At 43.6% G+C, this 20,611-nt stretch overlaps 1 protein-coding gene and 1 long non-coding RNA gene across 19 annotated transcripts in view; one reads left to right on the forward strand and one right to left on the reverse strand.

The window, feature by feature from the left end:
• The window catches only part of TRPM3 (transient receptor potential cation channel subfamily M member 3), a 502,828-nt gene that overhangs the window by 434,847 nt on the left and 47,370 nt on the right, over positions 1-20,611 (forward strand). For 9 of the 18 annotated variants that reach the window (XM_070590426.1, XM_070590437.1, XM_070590428.1 and 6 more), the window contains 3 exons: positions 3,869-3,997; positions 8,736-8,987; positions 14,725-14,935. In XM_070590426.1, coding sequence (XP_070446527.1) covers positions 3,869-3,997; positions 8,736-8,987; positions 14,725-14,935 — 592 coding nt within the window. The remainder of the gene's footprint in view (positions 1-3,868; positions 3,998-8,735; positions 8,988-14,724; positions 14,936-20,611) is intronic. The other 9 variants (XM_070590427.1, XM_070590438.1, XM_070590429.1 and 6 more) reach the window with 1 other exon arrangement.
• The window catches only part of LOC139078683 (uncharacterized), a 76,754-nt gene that overhangs the window by 14,074 nt on the left and 42,069 nt on the right, over positions 1-20,611 (reverse strand). The window contains exon 4 of the long non-coding RNA XR_011531699.1: positions 3,780-3,972. This is a non-coding gene — a long non-coding RNA (uncharacterized lncRNA). The remainder of the gene's footprint in view (positions 1-3,779; positions 3,973-20,611) is intronic.

Below are 20,611 nucleotides of genomic sequence, written 5' to 3' on the forward strand. Positions count from 1 at the left end.
TTGAGAACCACTGCCTCAGAGAGAGGACTGAGGTTTTAGCCCAGTATTTCCAAAACTTCCATGATGATGAGGGGTTTTGTTAGAAATGGAAATTCCTGGTCCCATCATAGATGCACTAAATCAAATGTCCAGGGAAGAGCCTGGGCGGCTGTGTTTAACAAGCTTCCCAGGTGAATCTGGTGGTCCAGGAAACGTGGGACACACTGCTTTCCTTGTATAATATGCAGCAGGTTGCGAAGCTGCCTCTTTGAGAAGCAGAGCCCATGTGTCCAGCTCCCTTCTGCACGGCTGGCTGGGTTAGGTCAGCCAACCCATCAGACTGGATGCTCCAGTCGTGTCTGATTGTGTTTACACAACGATTTTCAGAAATCCACATTTATTTATTGACACAGCCCGGGCCTCAAGGAAGTAAAAGGAGATGAGGAGTGCCAGTCTTTTAAATCCCCAGAGATGCTTAACAATAAAATTCAGCTTTAGATCAAAGGTCCCATTTGCTTTTGGTTGTGTGCTTTTCTGTAAGAGTATTTCCCATACTGATTTCCAAAAGTATCCCCTTCTACGCTCCTGAGGTTCCAAAAGGTAGGACACACCTCATTTCCACATAAGCTCACTTCCATATCTTAGTGAGTGTCTGGAGGAGCAGGTTGGCCCCTTTTCTGTTCCAAGAAGAAAGGAGGCAGGAATCCAACTGGCTTCCAGACCCGGTTTGTGAGATAGCCTGTTTCATGTTCCCAACTGGAAAGGATGCCAATTCAAGGTGCGAAGTGGTCCCAGGTCAGAGGACAGGGGGTGTGCTCTGGGCTTCTCCAGCAGTGGCAGACTCCTTCCTCTACTAACGCCACGTGTCCCCTCCACTCTCAAGGGGCCATCGGAAAAGGCCTGGGAAGAAGTGAGGAATGGCAGAGCCCCACCAGGGAGTCACAGGCTTCCAGCAGGCTTTGGGCTTGCATTTCATAGTTAAAGAGTCACACATCTTGGTTAATGGAAAGTTTATAAAAAGAATATATAAGAAAATTAAATACAAATTCTTATATGATTTCCAGTGACTTAAATAGGAATATAAGGTTGTGTTTCTTTTCAAAGTGTTGATATTCTACATGCAGCTTGTTCAAGCTCATAAAATATATATTTGTGAGTATATATATATATATATTCTTTTTTTTTTCACACACACACCATTAAAGCATGTTAAGGGAATCTGCAGCAAGGCCCCACGAATGCTGGTGAGTTCTGAGATAAGTTGCTTCCAAGACAGCAGCCAATCTCTGTTTGCCATTTAAACGTGTTTAAAGGCCTATTTTCAGAACCCCATATTTTGAGATTTGTCCCAAAATATTATATTGTGGCTTGATTATAGAAAGAAAAGATCATGATAGAGTAACTGCAACTTAAAGAACAGGCAGGAGCTGAAAAGGATGACCACAGAGGAAGCATAAGCCATAATGAGGGCAATTTTAAAAAGAAGGAAAGAGGAGAGATATGAATAGTTAACAGGGATCAAAAGGAAGGAAGGACTGAGGTAAGAGGAGAAAGGAGGAATAGAAGTTTCTTGAAAAAAGAGGCGAGTAATAATATTAGCCACCATTCACTGGGCCTCTACCCTGTGTCAGGAGATAGAAACGTGTCTCCCCTCCACTGCCCGATCCTTCCAAAAGTTCTAGAACATCGGTAGCAATCACCTCCATTTCACAGAATGGAGGCCCAGGCAGGTGAAGTGATATACACAAAATGGTACAGCTTGTAAGCACTTGAGGTAGGATTTGAATCCAAGTTTCACTGACTTCTGCGTCTATGTTCCTTCCGTCAAACACCATTCCTTGCACCAAGTACGCTAGACCTGTATTCAGAGGAAACAGGCAGGTGGAGGAGGTGCTTCAGTACTAAAATGCAGAGGTTCGGGAAGAATGGGGGGTGTGTTGCTGGGCCTCCATGTGACAAGAGAGGATAATACTTTGGAATGTTTTGCAATGAACTGGGTAAAATGATAAAAACCAGGGCAGTTAGCAAGATTCATTTCACCCAGAAGCAATGGAATATGATCCAACAAAGAGAAGGAAGCCACCAGGAAGAGAGAAGGATTTCCGGTCAGAAGGAAGCTGAGAGCATATTTTAGAGTTTAACCATTGACGTCCTTCCTCGGTGTTTTGTAATATATGGCACTCACAGGGACTAGACAGTGGATGCCAGGGTGTCAGGGGAAACAGGAATCACAGGAACCAGATGACATTTTAAACAGCTTCCTACGTGATTTCAGGTAGAGTGGACTCTTGCCAGGTGAGGTTTTCACAGTGTGCTAATGATCCTCACCGGGAGGGGTAGGAACTGAGGCATGGATTACAGTGACAGTCCCTGAGGGGATGGGCTTCCAAGAGCAAATCTCTCAGGTGGAGAACGAGCCCTGGGGCCCTCCAGCATCCACAGAACGGCCCTCATGCTCCCATACGTGGTCTCATTGAACTCCGACAAATGTTTGCCCTTCAAGAGATGAGAAATTATATGACTGTGTCAGTAAATGTGTCAACATAATAGGGTCTCAGAAAATACCTTTGACTCATAATAATAATCCATTCATTTTTTGAAAAAAGGAAAGACAGAAAGAGGGTGGTCCCATTAGTAGACAAAGCAGCGTTAATCCGGCTCTGTAGGGCTGCCAGGTCCCCTTTGGATCTCATAGCCAGGCTGCATCTCTCTCCACCTTCTAAGCTGCCTCCAGAGCTCCGGAGTCATACTGTACTTTCCAGAATTCCCAAGGCCTCAATCCTTTTGCCCACACTGTGTCCCATTCTTTGCTATGTGGGCTTTGAAGAGTGGGCATTTGAATAAACTCACTCTTAGTTCCTGCTCATGACCCCTGAGGCTCCTAAAGGCAGCAGGTGCCTTATTCCACTTGAAACCTTGCCTGGGGAAGGTTTGACGTATATGCCATTTCTCCTACGGTGAATTTATTCCCCAGAGGCTCCCGGCCCCTTATGCCAGAAGCTCACCTGCCCTCCTATACTCCACTCATCTAGACATACCTGACTCCTCCAGTGACAGTCACCAAAGCTGAACCCTGAGGAGCTTTCCTGGGACACCCAGCAATTCAGCCAGTTCCATCAGGGTTCAACCTTGGGTACTGGAGCCTCAGGAGGATGAAACCCTGCTCCAAGTCCCAGTGGGCCACGCACACCCATTCCTTTCTATAAATTGCTTTGTCTTCTCTTGTTTTGTTTCCAAGAAGCAGAAACCAGGAGGGAATATCCCAGCCTGGATAGGGCAGGAAGGTGTTATAATGGAAAATAGCCAAACCCTCTCAGGGCACTGCCATGCCAAGCACGTTAAGGTAGGAGAAAAAAAGAAGACGTTAACTGAGAAGAGAATTAAAGCGGGGCTTTGAGATAAAGTCTGGGATATTTTTATGTTGGTTTGACCAATTTACAAGTATAACATGTCATCCTTTCCTTCTCACAGACATTTAATCTACCTGGCATTCATTAGGCAAACATCCATGGTGCTGCCCTAGCTCAAGAACCTGAGGCTCAGGCAGGAGCAAGAGCAGCCTCTGAGAGAAGAGGGTTCCTTTTTAGCCAGGAAGACACGAGAATCTGAGTAATTGCAAAACAAGGTGATGCATCCTGACACATAGGTACCAGCAAAGGACGGGGACCCAGAGACACATGTAAGGGTCAAAAGGAAGATTGCATATCAAATTATTTCAAATATTAGTCTTTTTTTGTTCTTTTGATAGTTTAGAACTTTGAAGTTCATTTCATCAGGATTTCTAAGTCCTGCTTGCTGACCTTGTTCTGTCCTGCAGTGCAGTGGCCTCGCCCAAGGGCAGGACTCCCGGGTCTGAGCAGCCAGGGCACTGTATTGTGTTTCCTTACAGCTGGCATACATCGGATACCTGATGCTCTTCAACTATATCGTGTTGGTGAAGATGGAGCGCTGGCCTTCCACCCAGGAATGGATCGTCATTTCCTATATTTTCACCTTGGGAATAGAAAAGATGAGAGAGGTAATCACTTTCATAAAAGAGAACCTAAAAGAGGACAATGGTTAGTTACATTTGTGGGTGGAAGAGAGAGAGGGACGGTTGGGATCCAAATTAAGCCGGAAAACTGTTTTCTCTAATTCTGCCACAGACATAATGGACTCGGCTTCCAGAGCTGCGGACAAACCTGGGGAGGTTTACAGGGCTGTTTGTCGGGTTTCACTCCATGCCTGCTTAGGATTTAGTCTATTTTCTGCTGACGTAGTTCGTGCCACAAGAAATCCTCCAGTTGTCTTCAGTGCAATTTACACCTCTCTTTCCTCTTCCCAATAAACGTGACTTTTAAAATTTTTTGACTTTTAACTCCCATTGCAATCCCTTACTCTGGGTCTCTTTGGACAGAGTCTACCCATTCCCGGGATTCTCTAGGAGGAGCTGTGCATTTATTCATTAGTTTATTCTCTGGTTTATTCCTACTTATCATTTATTATGCACCTGCTGGGCACCAGCCTCTCCACCAGCCCAAGGCATCACCGGGGTGAACTGAGCATATTTCTAATCCTGCAGATTAAGCGTGTGGCTCCCTCTCTTCTCCTCTCACCCCCATCGCCTCAAAGGAGCCTTCGCAACACCACCCCCATATGACTGACTTGAAGTCAGATCTCGCCTCAGGGGCCCATCAGATTCAGAGCCGCTAAAATGAATGTGCTCAAGCAGCGGTCCACCAGAGGGCTCTGCAGCCCTGCTCAACGCGATCGCGTTCCCAGAGAGAAAAGCCCTCGGGGAAGGCAGGCTTGCGTGCTAGTGCCATTTCCTCTGCATTTCCCCTTGGAGCCACAGTCAGCAGGAGAAGCCGTCTCTGGAAGAATTGTTCCCTGTCAAGTCCACTGCACCCTCAAGAGCTCTGGAACAATCCTACTTATTGTACTACAGTGAGTGGGAAAATATATTGGTCTCCATAGAAAAGAAGATTCCCACGAATCCACAAGTTCACCCTTGCCTTCAATACTAAGACAGGTTAAAAGGCTCTGACCATCTTAGGTTTTAGCTCTAGAATGTTCTCCATAGAAGTAGATAGAGTATATATTAGATGCCATCGTATTGGAATCAAAAAAAAAAATCTCTATATATATTAGGAGCCCTTCTTTTGAGTTTTAAACTGCACCGGGGACATTTAAATTCTAACCAGCGTGCCCCCCTCCTGAGAGTTTGGAGGTGGGTACACTAGCCCCATTTTATAAGGCACTGGATTTTTTTTTTTTAATGGCTGCCTTTCCTTTCCTTGCTCCAACTAGTTGTCCACACTTAGGTCTTCCCATTCACAGTGCCTTCTACTTCCTGACCACTGTTGTGGATTTCCAGTTTGCAAAGTGAAAAACAGTCATAAATTTGCTTTGGTCTTTGTGCAGCTCTCTGAGAACAGAGGCCGGCTACCACTAAGGGCACTGTTGCTGGGAAGCACCAGCTCGCTCTTGTGACTGAATGCCCAGATGCATATTCCTTCCCCGTGATACGCAGAAAAGGGAAAGACTTGAGCAGGGAGATTGGAATCTCTCCAGGGACTGGAGAAGACAGGGAGCAGTCTGTACTCCACAGACTGTTCTGGAAGAGGCTGCCAAGCAGGCAGGCTGCCAGGAACCTCAAGGCCTGGATATCCATTTCTCCTGAGGCGGCATAGAATAGCCGGGAGGGCAGGGCTCTGGAGGCTGGGGTCAGCAGGGGGTCACCGAAGAGTCTTCCCTTCTGAGGAAGCCGTGGGGAGGGAGAGAGGCACTGACCACTTAGTGTCTGACCTTTTCCTCTTCGGCCACCCCCTCACTCCCCCCCCACCCCTGGGCTCTGAACCCATTAAAGAAATGTTCAACCCCCTCGGAGAGGAGGACCCCACAGGGACTGCCTTCGTGTCTCCTTCAGGATCTCAGACGCAAGATCCTGGAAACATGGAAAAGTTTGTGGGCTTCCGTGCCTTCCCAGGGTTATACAAGGAGGTCTTTGTGGTTTCGCATGCCGCCCTCCCGTTCCCAGCACCGCATACTTCTGCATGTAGTCACCAAAACAAGGCTCGGTAATCCCTTAATCGCATGGAACGGTTTACAACAGCACGTTGTAGACGTTATCTCATGTGGGGCCTCCTCCCTACCACTCTGGGAGGTAAATGGTGCGGCTGTTATGACGTCCCCACTTTACAGGTATGGGCATTGGGACTCAAGGATTGAGCAATTTTCCATAACCCACAGCTGAAAAGGAGAGCTGGGACTTAAACCTGACTGATCCGCCTCTGGGCCCCCCTCTCTTCCCACAGCCCGGGTGGGTTCCAGGCTGTGATGCTCCTCATAGGCCCCAGGAGCCTAGAGAGGAGCCGGGGGGGCTGACTGGAGAAGGGAAGGGGCCCAGGGTGGGGACTCCACTTTTCACTCCTGCTTCGCCCCGAACCACTCTGCTTTTCTCTCTTTTTTTGTGTCGAGATTTCACAAAAATGTTTTCACTATTTGGAAAACATTGTACTAAAAACCTCTGTGTCTAACAGTTTTAGGAAAGTGTGGGCAAAGGATTAGAGAAACTCTGAAGTATTTCCCATCCCCCTGGGGGCACGTGCACACACACACACACGCATGCACAGACACACACACGCACAGACACACACACGCACAGATTGTTGCCTAGGTAAGGCAGAGCCGGGGCTCAGAAGCCATCAGGATAACAGCAGCTGCGGGAATTCCTGATGGGTTGGACAGTGGCTCTCAACCTGTGGTCACCAGCATGACCTGGGAGCTTGTTAGAAGTGTCACTCCTCAAGCCCCACACTAGGCATACTGAAGCAGAAACTTCTGGAGTGGGATGCAGTCTGTGTTTTTACCACAGCTCCAGGTGATTCCAATGCATGCTAAGGGCTAGGGTTTAGGAATGAGGACTACAGAGGATGAAGAAGGGGGCTACCAGGTGGCTCCTGGTATCTTGCTCAGCCTTCCAAGCCCTAGTCTTGACTTATTAAGACCTCCCTTCCTTAATATTTCAGGCCCAGGGAAACCATTAAAGGGACATGAGGATTTAAATAAGTAGCTACAGAGTAGACCCTTCCCCAGTCTTTGCTCTCCTCTCCTTTGAGAGGTCCTGAGTAGGGAGGGAGGGGTCATGGCTCGAAGAGATGAGAATCTCAGAGGTGAACACAGATGGGTCATGAAGGTAGCCTTGCTACATAGCCTCACTACACTGTCCGCCTGGCCCCTCACATCCCGGGGCAGGCTGTGGTGCAAGACGGCTGGCAACTCCCACTATGCAACTGTGCATTTCATAAAGTGTGTGGCGGCAAAGAGGCCCCTCTAGATTTAAGGCAGTTCAGAGTATTGCCCAGCAGTTAAGATACACAAGGGCCGGGAGAATTGCAGTGAGGTGTCTATGCAACAATCAGTCAGTCAAATATTTTTTGAGTGTCTCGTAATAGGCCCTAGAGAACAAAGGGTCAGCCCTCAGAGTTTACAGTCTCATGGAAAGAGATGATAGATGATAGATGTAGAGAGGGATGTGTGGACAGATAATAGCTAGAGAGCTAGAAAGATAGCTAGATGGACAGAAATACACATACACAAATACATGCATACAGAAGATATTTTCCTATTATGATAAAATCTTCAAAAAACAAAATGGCTAATGTATTAGCGAGTGACTTGGGGATGTGGGGACCACTGCAGGGAGGGTGGTCAAGGAAGGCTGTCCTAAAAAGGGGAAATTTGTGTGGAGACCTTGAGGATGAAGAGGAGCCAGAAATGTAAAAATCTGGGAGTAGAAAATGCCCCACAGAAGGAACAAGTGCAAATATCCTGAGTACAGAATGGATTTGTTTTGCTTAAGAGCAGACCACTAGGGTTGCATGGTAGGGAATGGGGAGAATGCGGTGGGTCACGACATGAGGCCACCATAAGGAGTTTGGATCTTTATTTGTAATAGAAGCCATCAGAAGGCTTAAATATTCAATTATCATAAGTTGCCTTAGTTTTGATTGTCGTTGTTCATCTATCTCTCAAGTCTCTTTCTTTTTTAGACTGAGGTATAATTTACCTGTAAGAAAATGAACTTATAAGGGTATAGCTTGATGAGTTTTTACCTACCCATATGACCATGTTACCACTATGCAGATCATGGCTTGGGTTTCTAAAGATCATTCTAGGTGCTGCTCAGAGAATGGGTTGAGGCTGGGTGGGCAACAACGGCGGCAGGGATACCAGTGAGAAGGCTGCTGCGATCATCTAGGAGGTGCAATGGGGCTTCCAATAGAGTGACAGCAGTAGAAGTGGTGAGAAGAGGTTGGATTAGGTTGGATTTAGAAACAGAGGTGATAGGACATGTTGACGCAGAGGGTGTGGGTGTGAAAGAGAGGAACGAAGAGTCCTCCTAAGTCACTGGCCTGTGTAACTCAGTATGGTGATGCCGTTTCCTGAGATAGGAGAGGATTGGGGGAGATTTGCAGGATATTAGGAATCAATCATTTTATAGCAAAAAAACCCTAATGTGTATCTTAGAATTGTAAGGCAACCCAAAAGAGCAAACTTATTGCTTATGTCTGCTTCTAGAATATTTGCATCTGGATGACCTAAGCTTAGCTCAGCAACTGAGTTAAGTTTAGGCCATCCAGATTCTTTGAGTAGATAGAGGTAGACAAAAGAAGCTACTGACGTCAGTTAACAGATCAAGCACTTTCCGCCTGGCCTGAAAAGATAGATAAACAGAAATCAGACCTAACCCCACTCTCTTTCCTGCCTTTTAGATTCTGATGTCAGAGCCAGGGAAGTTGCTGCAGAAAGTGAAGGTGTGGCTGCAGGAATACTGGAACGTCACAGACCTCATAGCCATCCTTCTGTTCTCTGTTGGAATGATCCTTCGTCTCCAAGACCAGCCCTTCAGGAGTGATGGAAGGGTTATCTATTGTGTGAACATCATTTACTGGTACATCCGTCTGTTAGACATCTTCGGCGTGAACAAGTATTTGGGCCCATATGTAATGATGATTGGAAAAATGGTAAGCAGGGTCCTCTGAGTCTATGTTGTGAGTTCTCAGAGGAGGAGTGGTTATAATAGAAAGAGGGAAATAATGCTTTTGGGTCTGCCAGCAATGTCTAACTGAGATGGCCCTGTGGGTGTTGTATTTTTTAATTCCTTTTGAGTGTTCAGGAGTTTGACTACATCTATATACATAAATGGAGAATTAGGGGCTGGCCCCGTGGCCGAGTGGTTAAGTTTGCGCGCTCCGCTGCAGGCGGCCCAGTGTTTCATTGGTTCGAATCCTGGGCACGGACATGGCACTGCTCAGCAAACCACGCTGAGGCAGCATCCCACATGCCACAACTAGAAGGACCCAGAACGAAGAATATACAACTTTGTACCGGGGGGCTTAATAAGTTTTTAGAAAAAAAAAAAGAATTAACCATCACTCACTCATTCACCTACCAAGAAATATATATAAACATCATCCATTTTGTGCTGGGCACTGGACTAGGAGTTGGGTATAGAAAGATGTTCATTCCGTGAGATTGAAGATGAGCAAAAGAGAGAACTGATTGCCATACGGTGTGAGAATGCTGTAATAGAGATGTGTATAAAGTACAATGGGAGCATAGAAAAGAGAATGTTGGTCAGGGAAGGCTTCACAGAGAGGTTACATTTTGTCTGGATCTTGGAAGAGGAGTGGGTCTCCACTCCAGACTTTAACAGATTCTTTTCTTTTAACGAAGTTCTAGAAAAATGTCTTTCCCTACACAAAGGGAAGAAAAACAGTTTATTTGATTTGCGTTGAACTGAGTTGAGTTGAGTTAGTTTGAATTTGAGTGGAACATTAAGCTCTATCAATATATCATGTGTTTTGTTGGAAACTGGAAAATGATGTCTGTTAAAAACCAGGTTCCAGAATGATTCTACTACTTATCTTTTTCTTTAAAAGAAGAATCCCAAGTGTCAGACTAATATGCTTCTCCACAAGTGGCTGTGGACTTGTTCTAATATTCCTTGATCATATACTAGTTTCCAGACTGTCTCCATAAAGACTGAACCCTGGAGGGATGGCATCAGTGTCAACCTGGGAGTGCACAAGCAAATCAGTTCCCTCTCCAGACTCACCAGAGGAAGAATCAGAGCCTGATGCTCAGAAACTGGGTGCTTTTTATCAGTTACCCACTTTTCTAAGTGTGCCCCCTACTTAACCTTTGCAGGACATATGTGGACAAGTCCAGCACACCCTTCCTCCTGTGGCAAACACCTCTTACTGAAAAACCTCTTTGCTAATAACCTCCACTCCACTCCCGTTGCATGAGCTGTTGAAACCAACAATTGGTCAATAAGTATTCTATTATCGTTCTCACTCAAGTTTTACCTTATACCTCATTGCTACTTACCTTTCAGTCAGCAAATCAAGATTTATTATTATTGTTGTGTGTGTGTATGTATGTATGTAGCTCTACTGAAACAAATTCTAAATAACCAAGACTCTTTCTACGAAAGCACTGACTAACTCATGCAAAGAGAGGGAGAATTTGAATCCAAAAGGAAGGAGTTAGGAGACCTTGAGCAGTTAATTTAACCTCATTGAGACCCAGTTTACTCATTACCAAGTAGTAATAATAAATGCATATCTTGTAAGGTTGTGCTGGTGATTAGAAATAACACATTTAAAATGGCCAACCGTATCTGGCTAATAGTAGGTAGTTGATAAATTGTATCTGTTATCATTATGTTCATATTATGTTTGTTAAAATACAATGAAAAAAGGGAAGATTGGTGAGCATACTTATTCTGCTCTATTCCTAATCCTTTTGTACAAAAGCTGGGTATTTATAACACAAACATTGTTTAGGGGAAATTTCACCAAGCTCATTCTAGAGCGGGAAAACTTAAATTCAGCAAGCTTGAGTTACTTACCCAAAACTGAATCCCTGTTCAATTAGGGATGTTTGACTAGGGAAGAAAACGTATATCTTACCCTATTACACTGCCTCTTATCTCATCTTCTTTGTGCTTTAGTAATGAATTTGAGATTGTGTTGAAAATTCCTATGTCTAAAAGCAGAGAGTCTCAACTTAGAGTCTGTGGAAGAGATTTAGGACAGAGGATTTGTGAACCCTCCACCCAGTTTATATATAAAAATGTGTGGGTGCATGAATTTTCTGTACAGAGAGGACAAGCTTCCATGAGATTCTCAAATGGACCCAATGAAAGGGAAGAACTGTAACAGCTGCAAAGTTAGGCCAAGTCTTCTTAACCTTGACCCTATTGATATTTTGGACTAGATGATTCTTTGTTGTGGGGGCCTGTCCTGTGCATCGTAGGATGTTTAGCAGCATCAATGGCCTCTACCCACTAGATGCCAGTAGTGTATGCATGGTGCGCACACACACACACACACTTATGACAACAAAAGCATCTCCAGACATTGCCATATGTTCCCTGGGGGGCAAAATTGCCCTCTGTTGAGAACCACTACATTAGACAATTACATAATCTGATTGGTTGTTTTTCTCTAATTGATTGTTACCTTATTTTATTTCAATAAATAAAATCTGAAAAGACTCAAACAAATCAAATGTATTACTTTAAAAACGGGTGGCATTTAAATACTAGAAATAAAGTCACACTAATGCACAAGATTATTTTAAAATCCATGTCTATCATTTTAATAACGGCATAATTATCTCCAGTTTTGACTAGAATGAAACCTTACTATGGAGTGAGTAAGAGAGAGGAACTGCATTTTCTCTACCTTCTAACTTATGAATGACTTGACTTAGTCAAGAATAAGTAGAAAATGAGTATATCTGGGGGCTTTGTTCTCTTTCATGGGGCTTTTAAGATAATTAGTTCAATAATTGAGTCACTGATCCAGAAGGTAGGTAAAAATATGGCTATAGAATTTATCAGTGAGCCAGATGGACTGCCAGGCTGGATGCTAACAAAATATGCCCAGATGTGATGACATGGAAAGCCTCTCAGCATTCGAGCGTCCCTATTCAGTACTGAACAGCCAAGTCACTCACTATGCCCTGAGGTCTAGGGACAGGCAGATGCTGAGACCTCTGCACAATACTGATCAAGTATGATTCCAACTGATGTTTAGATCCAGGATCACTTAATGGAACCCTGACCCCCTTCCTTTATATTCCAAGGCAGGATTCAAACTCCTGTCCATCTGACTCCACAGCCTGACCTCTTTCCAATTCTAATAACAAGAATACGTTAACATTTACTGAAAACTACCCACATTGTTTCACTTATTACCTCATTTAATCCTTACAAAAATAGTATACATTATTATTGTTGTTATTATCCTCATTTTGAAAACGAAAAAACCGAGATTAAGCAACTTGCACAAGACCAGCTAGCTATTTTTACTAGCAGAGCCAAGATCAAAACTCAGGTAGTCTGACACCTGAGAACACTGTTTAAAGCCACTGCAACATATATCCTCCACTACAGAACACAATCAGAGGATGCTTACAAGAACAAGACAGAATAGGGGCTCTTAACATTGAACCAACTGGACAATTTAGCTTTAAAAACCAAAGTAGCCGCCACAGTTCTCACTAATAGTGTTCTATTTCTGCACTCCACTCTATCAGACTTTGGTATTTGGAAGCTAAGACTTCTTTGAAGTACATGAAGTCGGGTGTTTGGGAACATTGTTTCTTCTTTGTTCTGACCCTTTGGATTGATACCACAATCAGTCTGAATGAAAGCAGTCCTGAGAAGTTAAACTAGAACAGTTTGCTGTATTTACTGGCCCAGTTTTCTTGGGTCAAACTAGCCTCCAAATCTCATGAGTACACACCTTCCGCTCCCCACCCACCTCCAAATCAATCTAAATAAACACAACGTGAAGGACCCATGTTTTTTCATTGATATAACTTTTTGTAAATAAATGACCAAAGAATTTTACAAAATGAAAAAGAGAGAGAGGATGAAAAACAGACCCATGTTTCCTATAAAACTATTTCAACACAGTTGGCTTGCTCACTTTTGAGAGAGTTCTGAGGCCACTAAATTGTGAAAGGAATAACTAATTAACTAGCATACATTTTTAAGAACAGTGAACAAATATCAGTGAATGTCAAATTTTGAGAGATTCTTAGTTTCAAATTCAGACAGTACTTGAGAGATGGATTTTGAAGTTGACTTGAAAGTCAATTCATTGACCCAAAATATATTGAGCCCCCAGTGTCCTAAGGCATACAGAAAGCCTATAATGTTTTAATTCCAGTATTCTTCAAAATAAAATTTTAAAACTAATTTAAAGTCTTCATTATCATTGATAACATTATCATTAGTCTTTCTCTCTGGATAAGCATCCCTTCAGGAAATTTGAAATCCAAGAGAAGGTAGTCTTCTGTATTAGGTTGTTTGATGCAAAGGATAGAAACCAATCTCCAACAAATTTAAGCCCAGGAGGGAGATACTGACTTATAGCAGGAGGTGATGGAACTGGGCTTAAGAGCTACTGCAACCAGGCCCTCAATCACATCACGACATGCTCTCTCTCTCTCTGGAATAGCTGCTTCATTCTCTCTGATCAGTTTCACTAGTGGGCGACTCAGCCACAGACACTGAATTCACATTATTACAGAGAGAGAAAGGGAGCTTCTCTCTCCAAGCTTCAGTTGAAAAAAGTCCAAAGAAAGGATTCCGGTTGGCCTGTCTTGTGTCACAGGCCTACCTCCTATCACTGTTGGCAGAGGGTAAGCTACCACAATTAACCTAGCCTGGAAAAGTCACTTACCTTCGCAGCCAAAATGGGTGGGAACTGTTTCTAAAGGAAAGAAGCAATGGGTTCTGGCCAGACAAAATAATAATTATTACATCCTCATCTATTTTCGGTAATAAAAGGAAAGTAATTTGGCATAGGTGAAACAGATCCTAGATAACGTGTATCATGAAAACAAGCAAAAGAATAAAAAATAGAAGTAAAGTAGAACAAGAGTCAACATTGTACTTGAGTGGAGTTAAGAGAATTTTATAAACATGTCGAGATGAAAATCCAACATTTCAACAGCAGGCACAGGAATGGGCCATTAGGCAGCCTGATTCTAAGGCCCCATGAAAACACCCTTTGTGATAGGATACGTACCCTGATAGGAAAAGTCAGTCAGAAAGAGTGGTTCTCTGAGAGACTGGTTTGTGGTCGAATACCATTCAATGAGGTGGGGCCACAAGAATAAGATGGTATATGATAGATCTTTAGGTTGTCCTAGCTTTGTTTACAAATGCTTGTTTTCTTGAGCTTTCCAACTCTTCATTAGCCTTTCAGAACTTAGGGAATTTACAGCATTTCAGTAGTTCTTGAAATAGTTCAACTATCCCAATTCTAATTTTGCTCAAAAAAGAGAGACCCAAGGAGGGCATTTGCCTCCCCAGTGAGCAGAGAAAAAGTTAGTACTGCATTCATATGGAAATGCAAGCCTCTGTGTTATTTGACTCCTATGCTAGTCTTGACTGGGTCCCACAGGCAGCAATGGAAAATGAAGGAGTTCTACTGTGCTTGTGTTTTTTTGTTTTTTGGGGGTTTTTAAAATGATTTTTGAGTTACTGATAAGATTCTCTGGACATTGGCCTCAGTAGACCAAATGTCCTCTTACCTGGACACAGCTCTCTATCTAAACTATCAGCAGTCTCAAAAGTGAACCTCCTTCAAAGGTGTCCGTCAATGTCCGTGTCCTAGGAACACTCAATCATACTGGTTTCCTCTTGTTTCTCCCTCTGCTTCCCCACCCTTCCAGATGATAGATATGATGTACTTTGTCATCATTATGCTGGTGGTGCTGATGAGTTTTGGGGTCGCCAGGCAAGCCATTCTCTTTCCCAATGAGGAGCCATCATGGAAATTGGCCAAGAACATCTTCTACATGCCCTATTGGATGATTTATGGGGAAGTGTTTGCGGACCAGATAGACCGTAAGCAAGTTTATGATTCTCATACACCAAAGTCAGGTATTTAACTTCAATTGGGTCTTGTCTTTTCTAAGTGCATTTGTTTGTTCTCAATAAATGGCTCAAGATAGAGGACCGATTCTTAGCTTGCTATCTTGGAGGAAAAAAGCAATTACAAAAGGTGAATATACAATTTTAGCAAAATAGTCCTCAGGTGTTTCTTCAGGTATGTCCTTTCTGTGACATAAATCAATATCTGGTGTGCCAAATTCGATCAAGAAATGAACCATTGTAAAGGGTCTAAATTCTTTGGGGATTCAAAATCCTAGGGCCATGTGTTGAATATTTCAATATTAGGAATATATTATGTCGCTACTCCCCACCACTACCCCAGCCCCCAGCTTTAAAAAATAAATTCCTTGGGTTTGACTTCAGAACAAATAAACGATTCTCAGTTTCACCATCAGAATTCAAGAGTGAGGGCAAACATCTGCGTGGTGTTTTCCTTGCACTGGAAACTATTCTCTAGCTCCTTTTCCCACTGTCTTAAATTATGTGCTATTGAGACTCAAAAGAGGCTAGTATTCATTGCCTGGAAGGATGGAAAATGCCTTAGGTTATTAACTGAGTTGCTTGCTGTAAATGCCAGGAAAAAAAAATGGTATCCATATCATGAAGCGATTCAGTGTGGGGAGCGAGCGCCAGCAGGCCCCCACCATTTCATGCCCTAATAGATGCTTATTCTCTGTAATAAACACTCCCCTTGTATAGAGTTTGAAGATGGTTGTATAGTAGGCGTCTGTTCCAGCATTTTGTTTGGTTCAAATGGCAGGGCACACCAGGCATTAGGAAATTATTTGGGAAGAAAGCGTCAGGAAAGAAATATCTTTCAGAGTCGAGGAGCTGAATCCCAGGAAAACCATTTCTTCTTTTCCCTGAGGAATTTAGCTCTAGAAATAACATCCCTCTAACATTGTTGAATTAACATTTTTCAAACATTTTTTGCTGACAGGCCAGCCATCTGAGCCCCGGACTGTGGACATGGATTAGGGTTACACAACCAGGTAGTACAGCTTACTAAGAGCAGGAGCAGAGACTAGTCAGCATCCCATCTACGACCCCTGCCGGTCCCAGGTAGGACTGAGACCAAGAAAATGAGGACAAAGCACCAAAGAGTGTGAGTCCTCCAGGCCTATGAAGAGCGTGTGTACACTGGCAATGGAACACACCAGTACATCATTTTCCCTTCCGTGATGGATTTTGAACAAATACCCTTTCCTTCTCAAAATGAGTTATCTGAGGCAAGAAGGCTTTTTGGAACACCTAATTGGAACAAATATTCATTTCGTCAGACTTAGCCAACTCACTGAGAAAGAATTTTAACTCCATCTCCCAGTTGCAATATTTTCGGTTGACAATGTGCAGCCTTCAACAAGACAGCTTTCCAGGGACTGGGGAAAACTCTTTTGGAATCCTCCTTTTAAATGGTGCCTAAAGGCAAAACAACACTTAAAAAGCCCACCTGTGATTATCCTCCTCAGAGAGTAAATGTACTATATTCCCCCAAGAAATTGCTTTTCCACTTAGACTATTTTGCCTTTTCTAGTTTTCCTTTCTTCTCCAAAAGAGATTAAGCCCCCATGGGTGTTTTGACAATGCAACATTTTGGGATGGGAGAAGGAGGGAGGTGTAGGTGTGTTTTATGAATGGGATTCTGTCTGTCCCTCTACAAGTGGCCATTTATTGATGTTGTACTATGAACCCAGCCTAGTGCAACAAACACCACCATCTGGCTGAATACGAGGATCTATTATTGTTATTTTAAAAGAAGGGCTGATTGTAGTTTAGAACTTGAAACCACCCCCCCCAGAGATGGAAGAGAGGTGTTTTGTGTGAGTGAAGAATCAAAATAGATTTCCCACATTGTTTATTAGATCTGTGGTGCTCTGCGCGTGTGAGAATCAGTTTCTCCCCCAAATCCCGATGTGTAACTGACCCAGTCTTGGATGGATGCAACCTTCATGACACCCTTTGCCCAACCACGTACCTTCCTTTTTGACATTCTGAAATTGACTGCAATGGTAGCCACTGTTCTAAGCTAAATCAGCCAGTTTTCTGTCCAGAGTGCTAAAAAGTATTCGTCCTTTCTCAAATGGGTATAGAAAGCTGCCCCCAAATCTGTCATAACATTTGGCCAAGGTCATTGAACATCCCTGTTGTCTAAATGATTTGTTTTTCATGTTATGGCACTGGGTGGGCCCGAAGGGCATTGGGTGACCGCCCCACCTGGTCATTCAGAACTGCCCAGGAGACCCACATACCAAGCTATTTGAGAAAGGTACAAATAGTTTATGCTGCCCTGCGGTGTCTTGCCTCTTTTCTGTGCTGTGTCCAGGTTGGTTTGTGAAGCATGTATTCAGGCTGATCGGATCTCATATCCACCTGGACCCACAGCCCTGCCCAGGGTCTACAAGTCTCATTGTGTGGATGTGCCCTGTGTGGACCTCTCCAAGCGCTGCTTATCCGCACAGCCCTTCTCAGAGCAACTCATTTGTAACGTAATGCACGTGCTGTATATCTAACTCTTTTTGTTTTTAACTGCAAAGTTGCTGAACCCATTTCATGTTTGGGGCAATAATCTTTCTTAATTGGGATGAGTGTATATGGATATATGGGGCCCTAGAGGTGGGTTATCAACATCTGTCTTATACCTTAGAAAGGAAGACCGCTTTAATGCCCTCACTTCTGGGAGGCAATGCTACCGAACTACAGATTTTTGATATACGTTCCATGTTTTTTCTCATAGTTTGTCCTAAGAGACAGACTTTGTCCCAGAGACTATCAATAAGGCCAAAAAGAGCTAGAAAAGACTTATGAGGTTACTTTCCAAATGTGCTTAAAGACTAACAGCAAAAGAAAAAGAATGAAGTCACCGTAAAATCATAAAATAGCTTAGGCGCTTTTCACCTCTAAACCATATTGGATTAACACGAATGATAGTCTGGCCTTCATATCAATATCTGTAGAGGCTAAAATATTTGCTTTGGTGTCGGGAGCAGAAGTGAATGCAAGAACGTGATTAGAAGCAGCAGATAATGACGCTGGGGAAGGGCCAGTGAAGATCTGCTCTACCTGCTCACTTTGCCTAAAACCCTGGTTGACTGATGGGGATGGAACTTGCTCTTGCTGTTGGGTGTTTTGTTTTGCTTTTGGTTTTTTCACATAGTCCAAAATCCTCTCAGGTATTTATGTTATATATAATACTAGCTCTTTAAGACCCAACCCGCAGACTACCATGAGGTGACTTGGACTCTGGGTTGCTAAATGCATTGCTCCCAAATGATGACAGCCTTTTGGGAGTCTCATTAAGGTGACCCATGTTGCATGGCTTCTGAGAGCTGGTTGGGATCCCACTGGAGCCTGAGAGGAAAAAAGCCACTTAGAGAAGAGGAGCAGCAGAATATCTTTCCAGCATATTCATGCCAAGGCCAGGGCAAAGCTAAAATTAGATGGACTCTCGCCAGCCGAGAAATCAGGTTCTACGTTTTGGTGTGTGAGGTACCTGGAAAACACCTTTGTTGGCAGAGAAAACAGGGTGTCTCTGGCTTCCTCAAGCCTCTGAATGAACGAGACTTCCCTTTATTTCCAGGGCATCCTGGTGTTGCCTGACATACACGCAGATTCCCCAGGCTGGACCAGGGCAGGGGGGAAATGAATCATGCTCTTGAATGCATTAAATTAAAGTCTAAATTTAGTCCTTCTTTCTGCCTCTCTTTTTTACAAGTTTGGGTAGTAATGTGAAAGCAGAATGTCCAAAACTTACTTTCCACCATGACAGCTTAATATTATTTGGCTGTTTCCACTCGCCCTAAATTAACTATCCAATCTACTTAATGCATGGGTCAAATTTTCTTTCTCTTGCTGCCTAGGGCTTTTCCATCTGAAATGAATAGATAATATGGAGTAAGAGGGTTTGTTGTCTGTTTTGTGGTTGTTGTTGTTGTTCTATTTTATTTATTTATTTAGTACAAAAGTTTTGCTATCAAAAAATCCTTGCTCTTTTGTACCTTGGTCTCTCTGTGATGTTGGCTGGATTTAAAGTGGTGTTTTTGTCAGGAAACAAGGAGCACGTATGTGCATGTAAAACTAAAACACTCTCCTGCATTACTTTTCTGCCTCCAATTACTCGTGCCTCACTTCAGGTGTGGAAATTAGGATAGCTCAAGGCCAGTCTCTAAAACATGCCTGTTCTGGTGAAGCTTAGAACAGCATGAACCCAGAAGACGGCTGTCGTTGTGGATTTCAGTCGTTGGACTCCAGTTCTGGAAACTCAGGGCTCTGAGTCTGTTTGGTGTGCAGGACTGACTTCCCTAATGGCTTCAGAGCATGCTAAGCCCTAACAGCTATAGCATGGGGAGTGTTGCCTGACCAAACAAAGTATTTTGGAAAAGAAAAACTTGAGCCAATGCCAACTTTTGGAAAAGGGGGAATTGTTTTGCTGAGTTTTGTTTTTGCAAATTGCTAAGGAAGTAAGCCAATATGAGGCACCACACCCATTTTCTGTCCCTTGCATTCTAGAGAAGACTCTCCCAACTTGTTTACTAAAGTGAACTGAGGCTTAGCAGATTTACAAATAGCAAGCTACCAGCAGGCAGGCCTTCGTGATGATTCAGTGCACTATTGTGATCAACATTTGTTCCACTACCATAATATTCATTTAACCTTGGCTCACGGGTTGGGCTCCATTTTTAATTCATTCATTATTCATTCTTTGGATATTTATTTTGTTCCTACTATGAGCTGGACACTGAGGTGCAGTGATGCACATGACAGAGACATTGCCTTCAAGGAGTTTACAGTCCAGGAGAGGCAAACTGATGTCAACAATATGTATGTGGAGATGGAGCCCAAAAAAGAAAGTGGTTAGTTCTTCTTGGGGTGAGAGTAGGGGCGCAATAGACGAAGCCTTGAAGAGCATGAGAGGGTTGAGCTGAGCTCTGAAATATGAGCAGCTATTTGCTAGGCAGATGGGAGCAGGGGGGTGTGAAGGAGAAAATGGCATTCCAAACTGAGATTTAGCATGGCAAGTTCCAGGCACGACAGGTAGTTTAATATGGCTGACTGTAGGGTGAGAGTCAGGAGGCAAGAAGCAGGACAGATGAGGCTGAAGAGAACAGAAGTATAGATCTTGGAGGACTTGTCCTCCATGCTCAAGGTAGTACCATGATCTGATATATGTTTTAGTCAGAGCTATCAAGCAAAAATGTAAAGAGTCCATAAATGGGGTTGAGATGGGAGGTAAGAGGACTTTAGCTAATAGAATAACAGTTGGGATGGAGAAGATAGGCAATATGAGATTTTAGGAAGGTAAAAACGGGAGGACCTGGGCAGAAGTCACATGGTGCAGAAGGTGGTAGTCGGGGAAGTGGATGAGGATTTAAGATGGAGAAGTTGACGGTCACTCCAAAATTTCTGGCTTAGTCTAAAAGGTGATGTCATTTACTATGAGAGAGAGCGAACCTGGGAGGAGGAATGATGGGGAGAAGAGGATTGTTCAGTTGGGGTTGGATTGAATTTGAGGTTCCCATGGGAGTTCCAGGAAAACCATGGAGAAGGCTATTTTGTATATAGAACTCTGGAGCTAAGTATAAAGAGCTGGACTGGGGATATAGATTTGGTGATCAAGAATATAACTACCAGTTAGAGCCATGGTAGTGGGTGAGCTTGCCATGGAGC

Source organism: Equus przewalskii, chromosome 22, assembly GCF_037783145.1.
Source record: "Equus przewalskii isolate Varuska chromosome 22, EquPr2, whole genome shotgun sequence".
In the NCBI taxonomy this organism is placed as follows: Eukaryota; Metazoa; Chordata; class Mammalia; order Perissodactyla; family Equidae; genus Equus; species Equus przewalskii.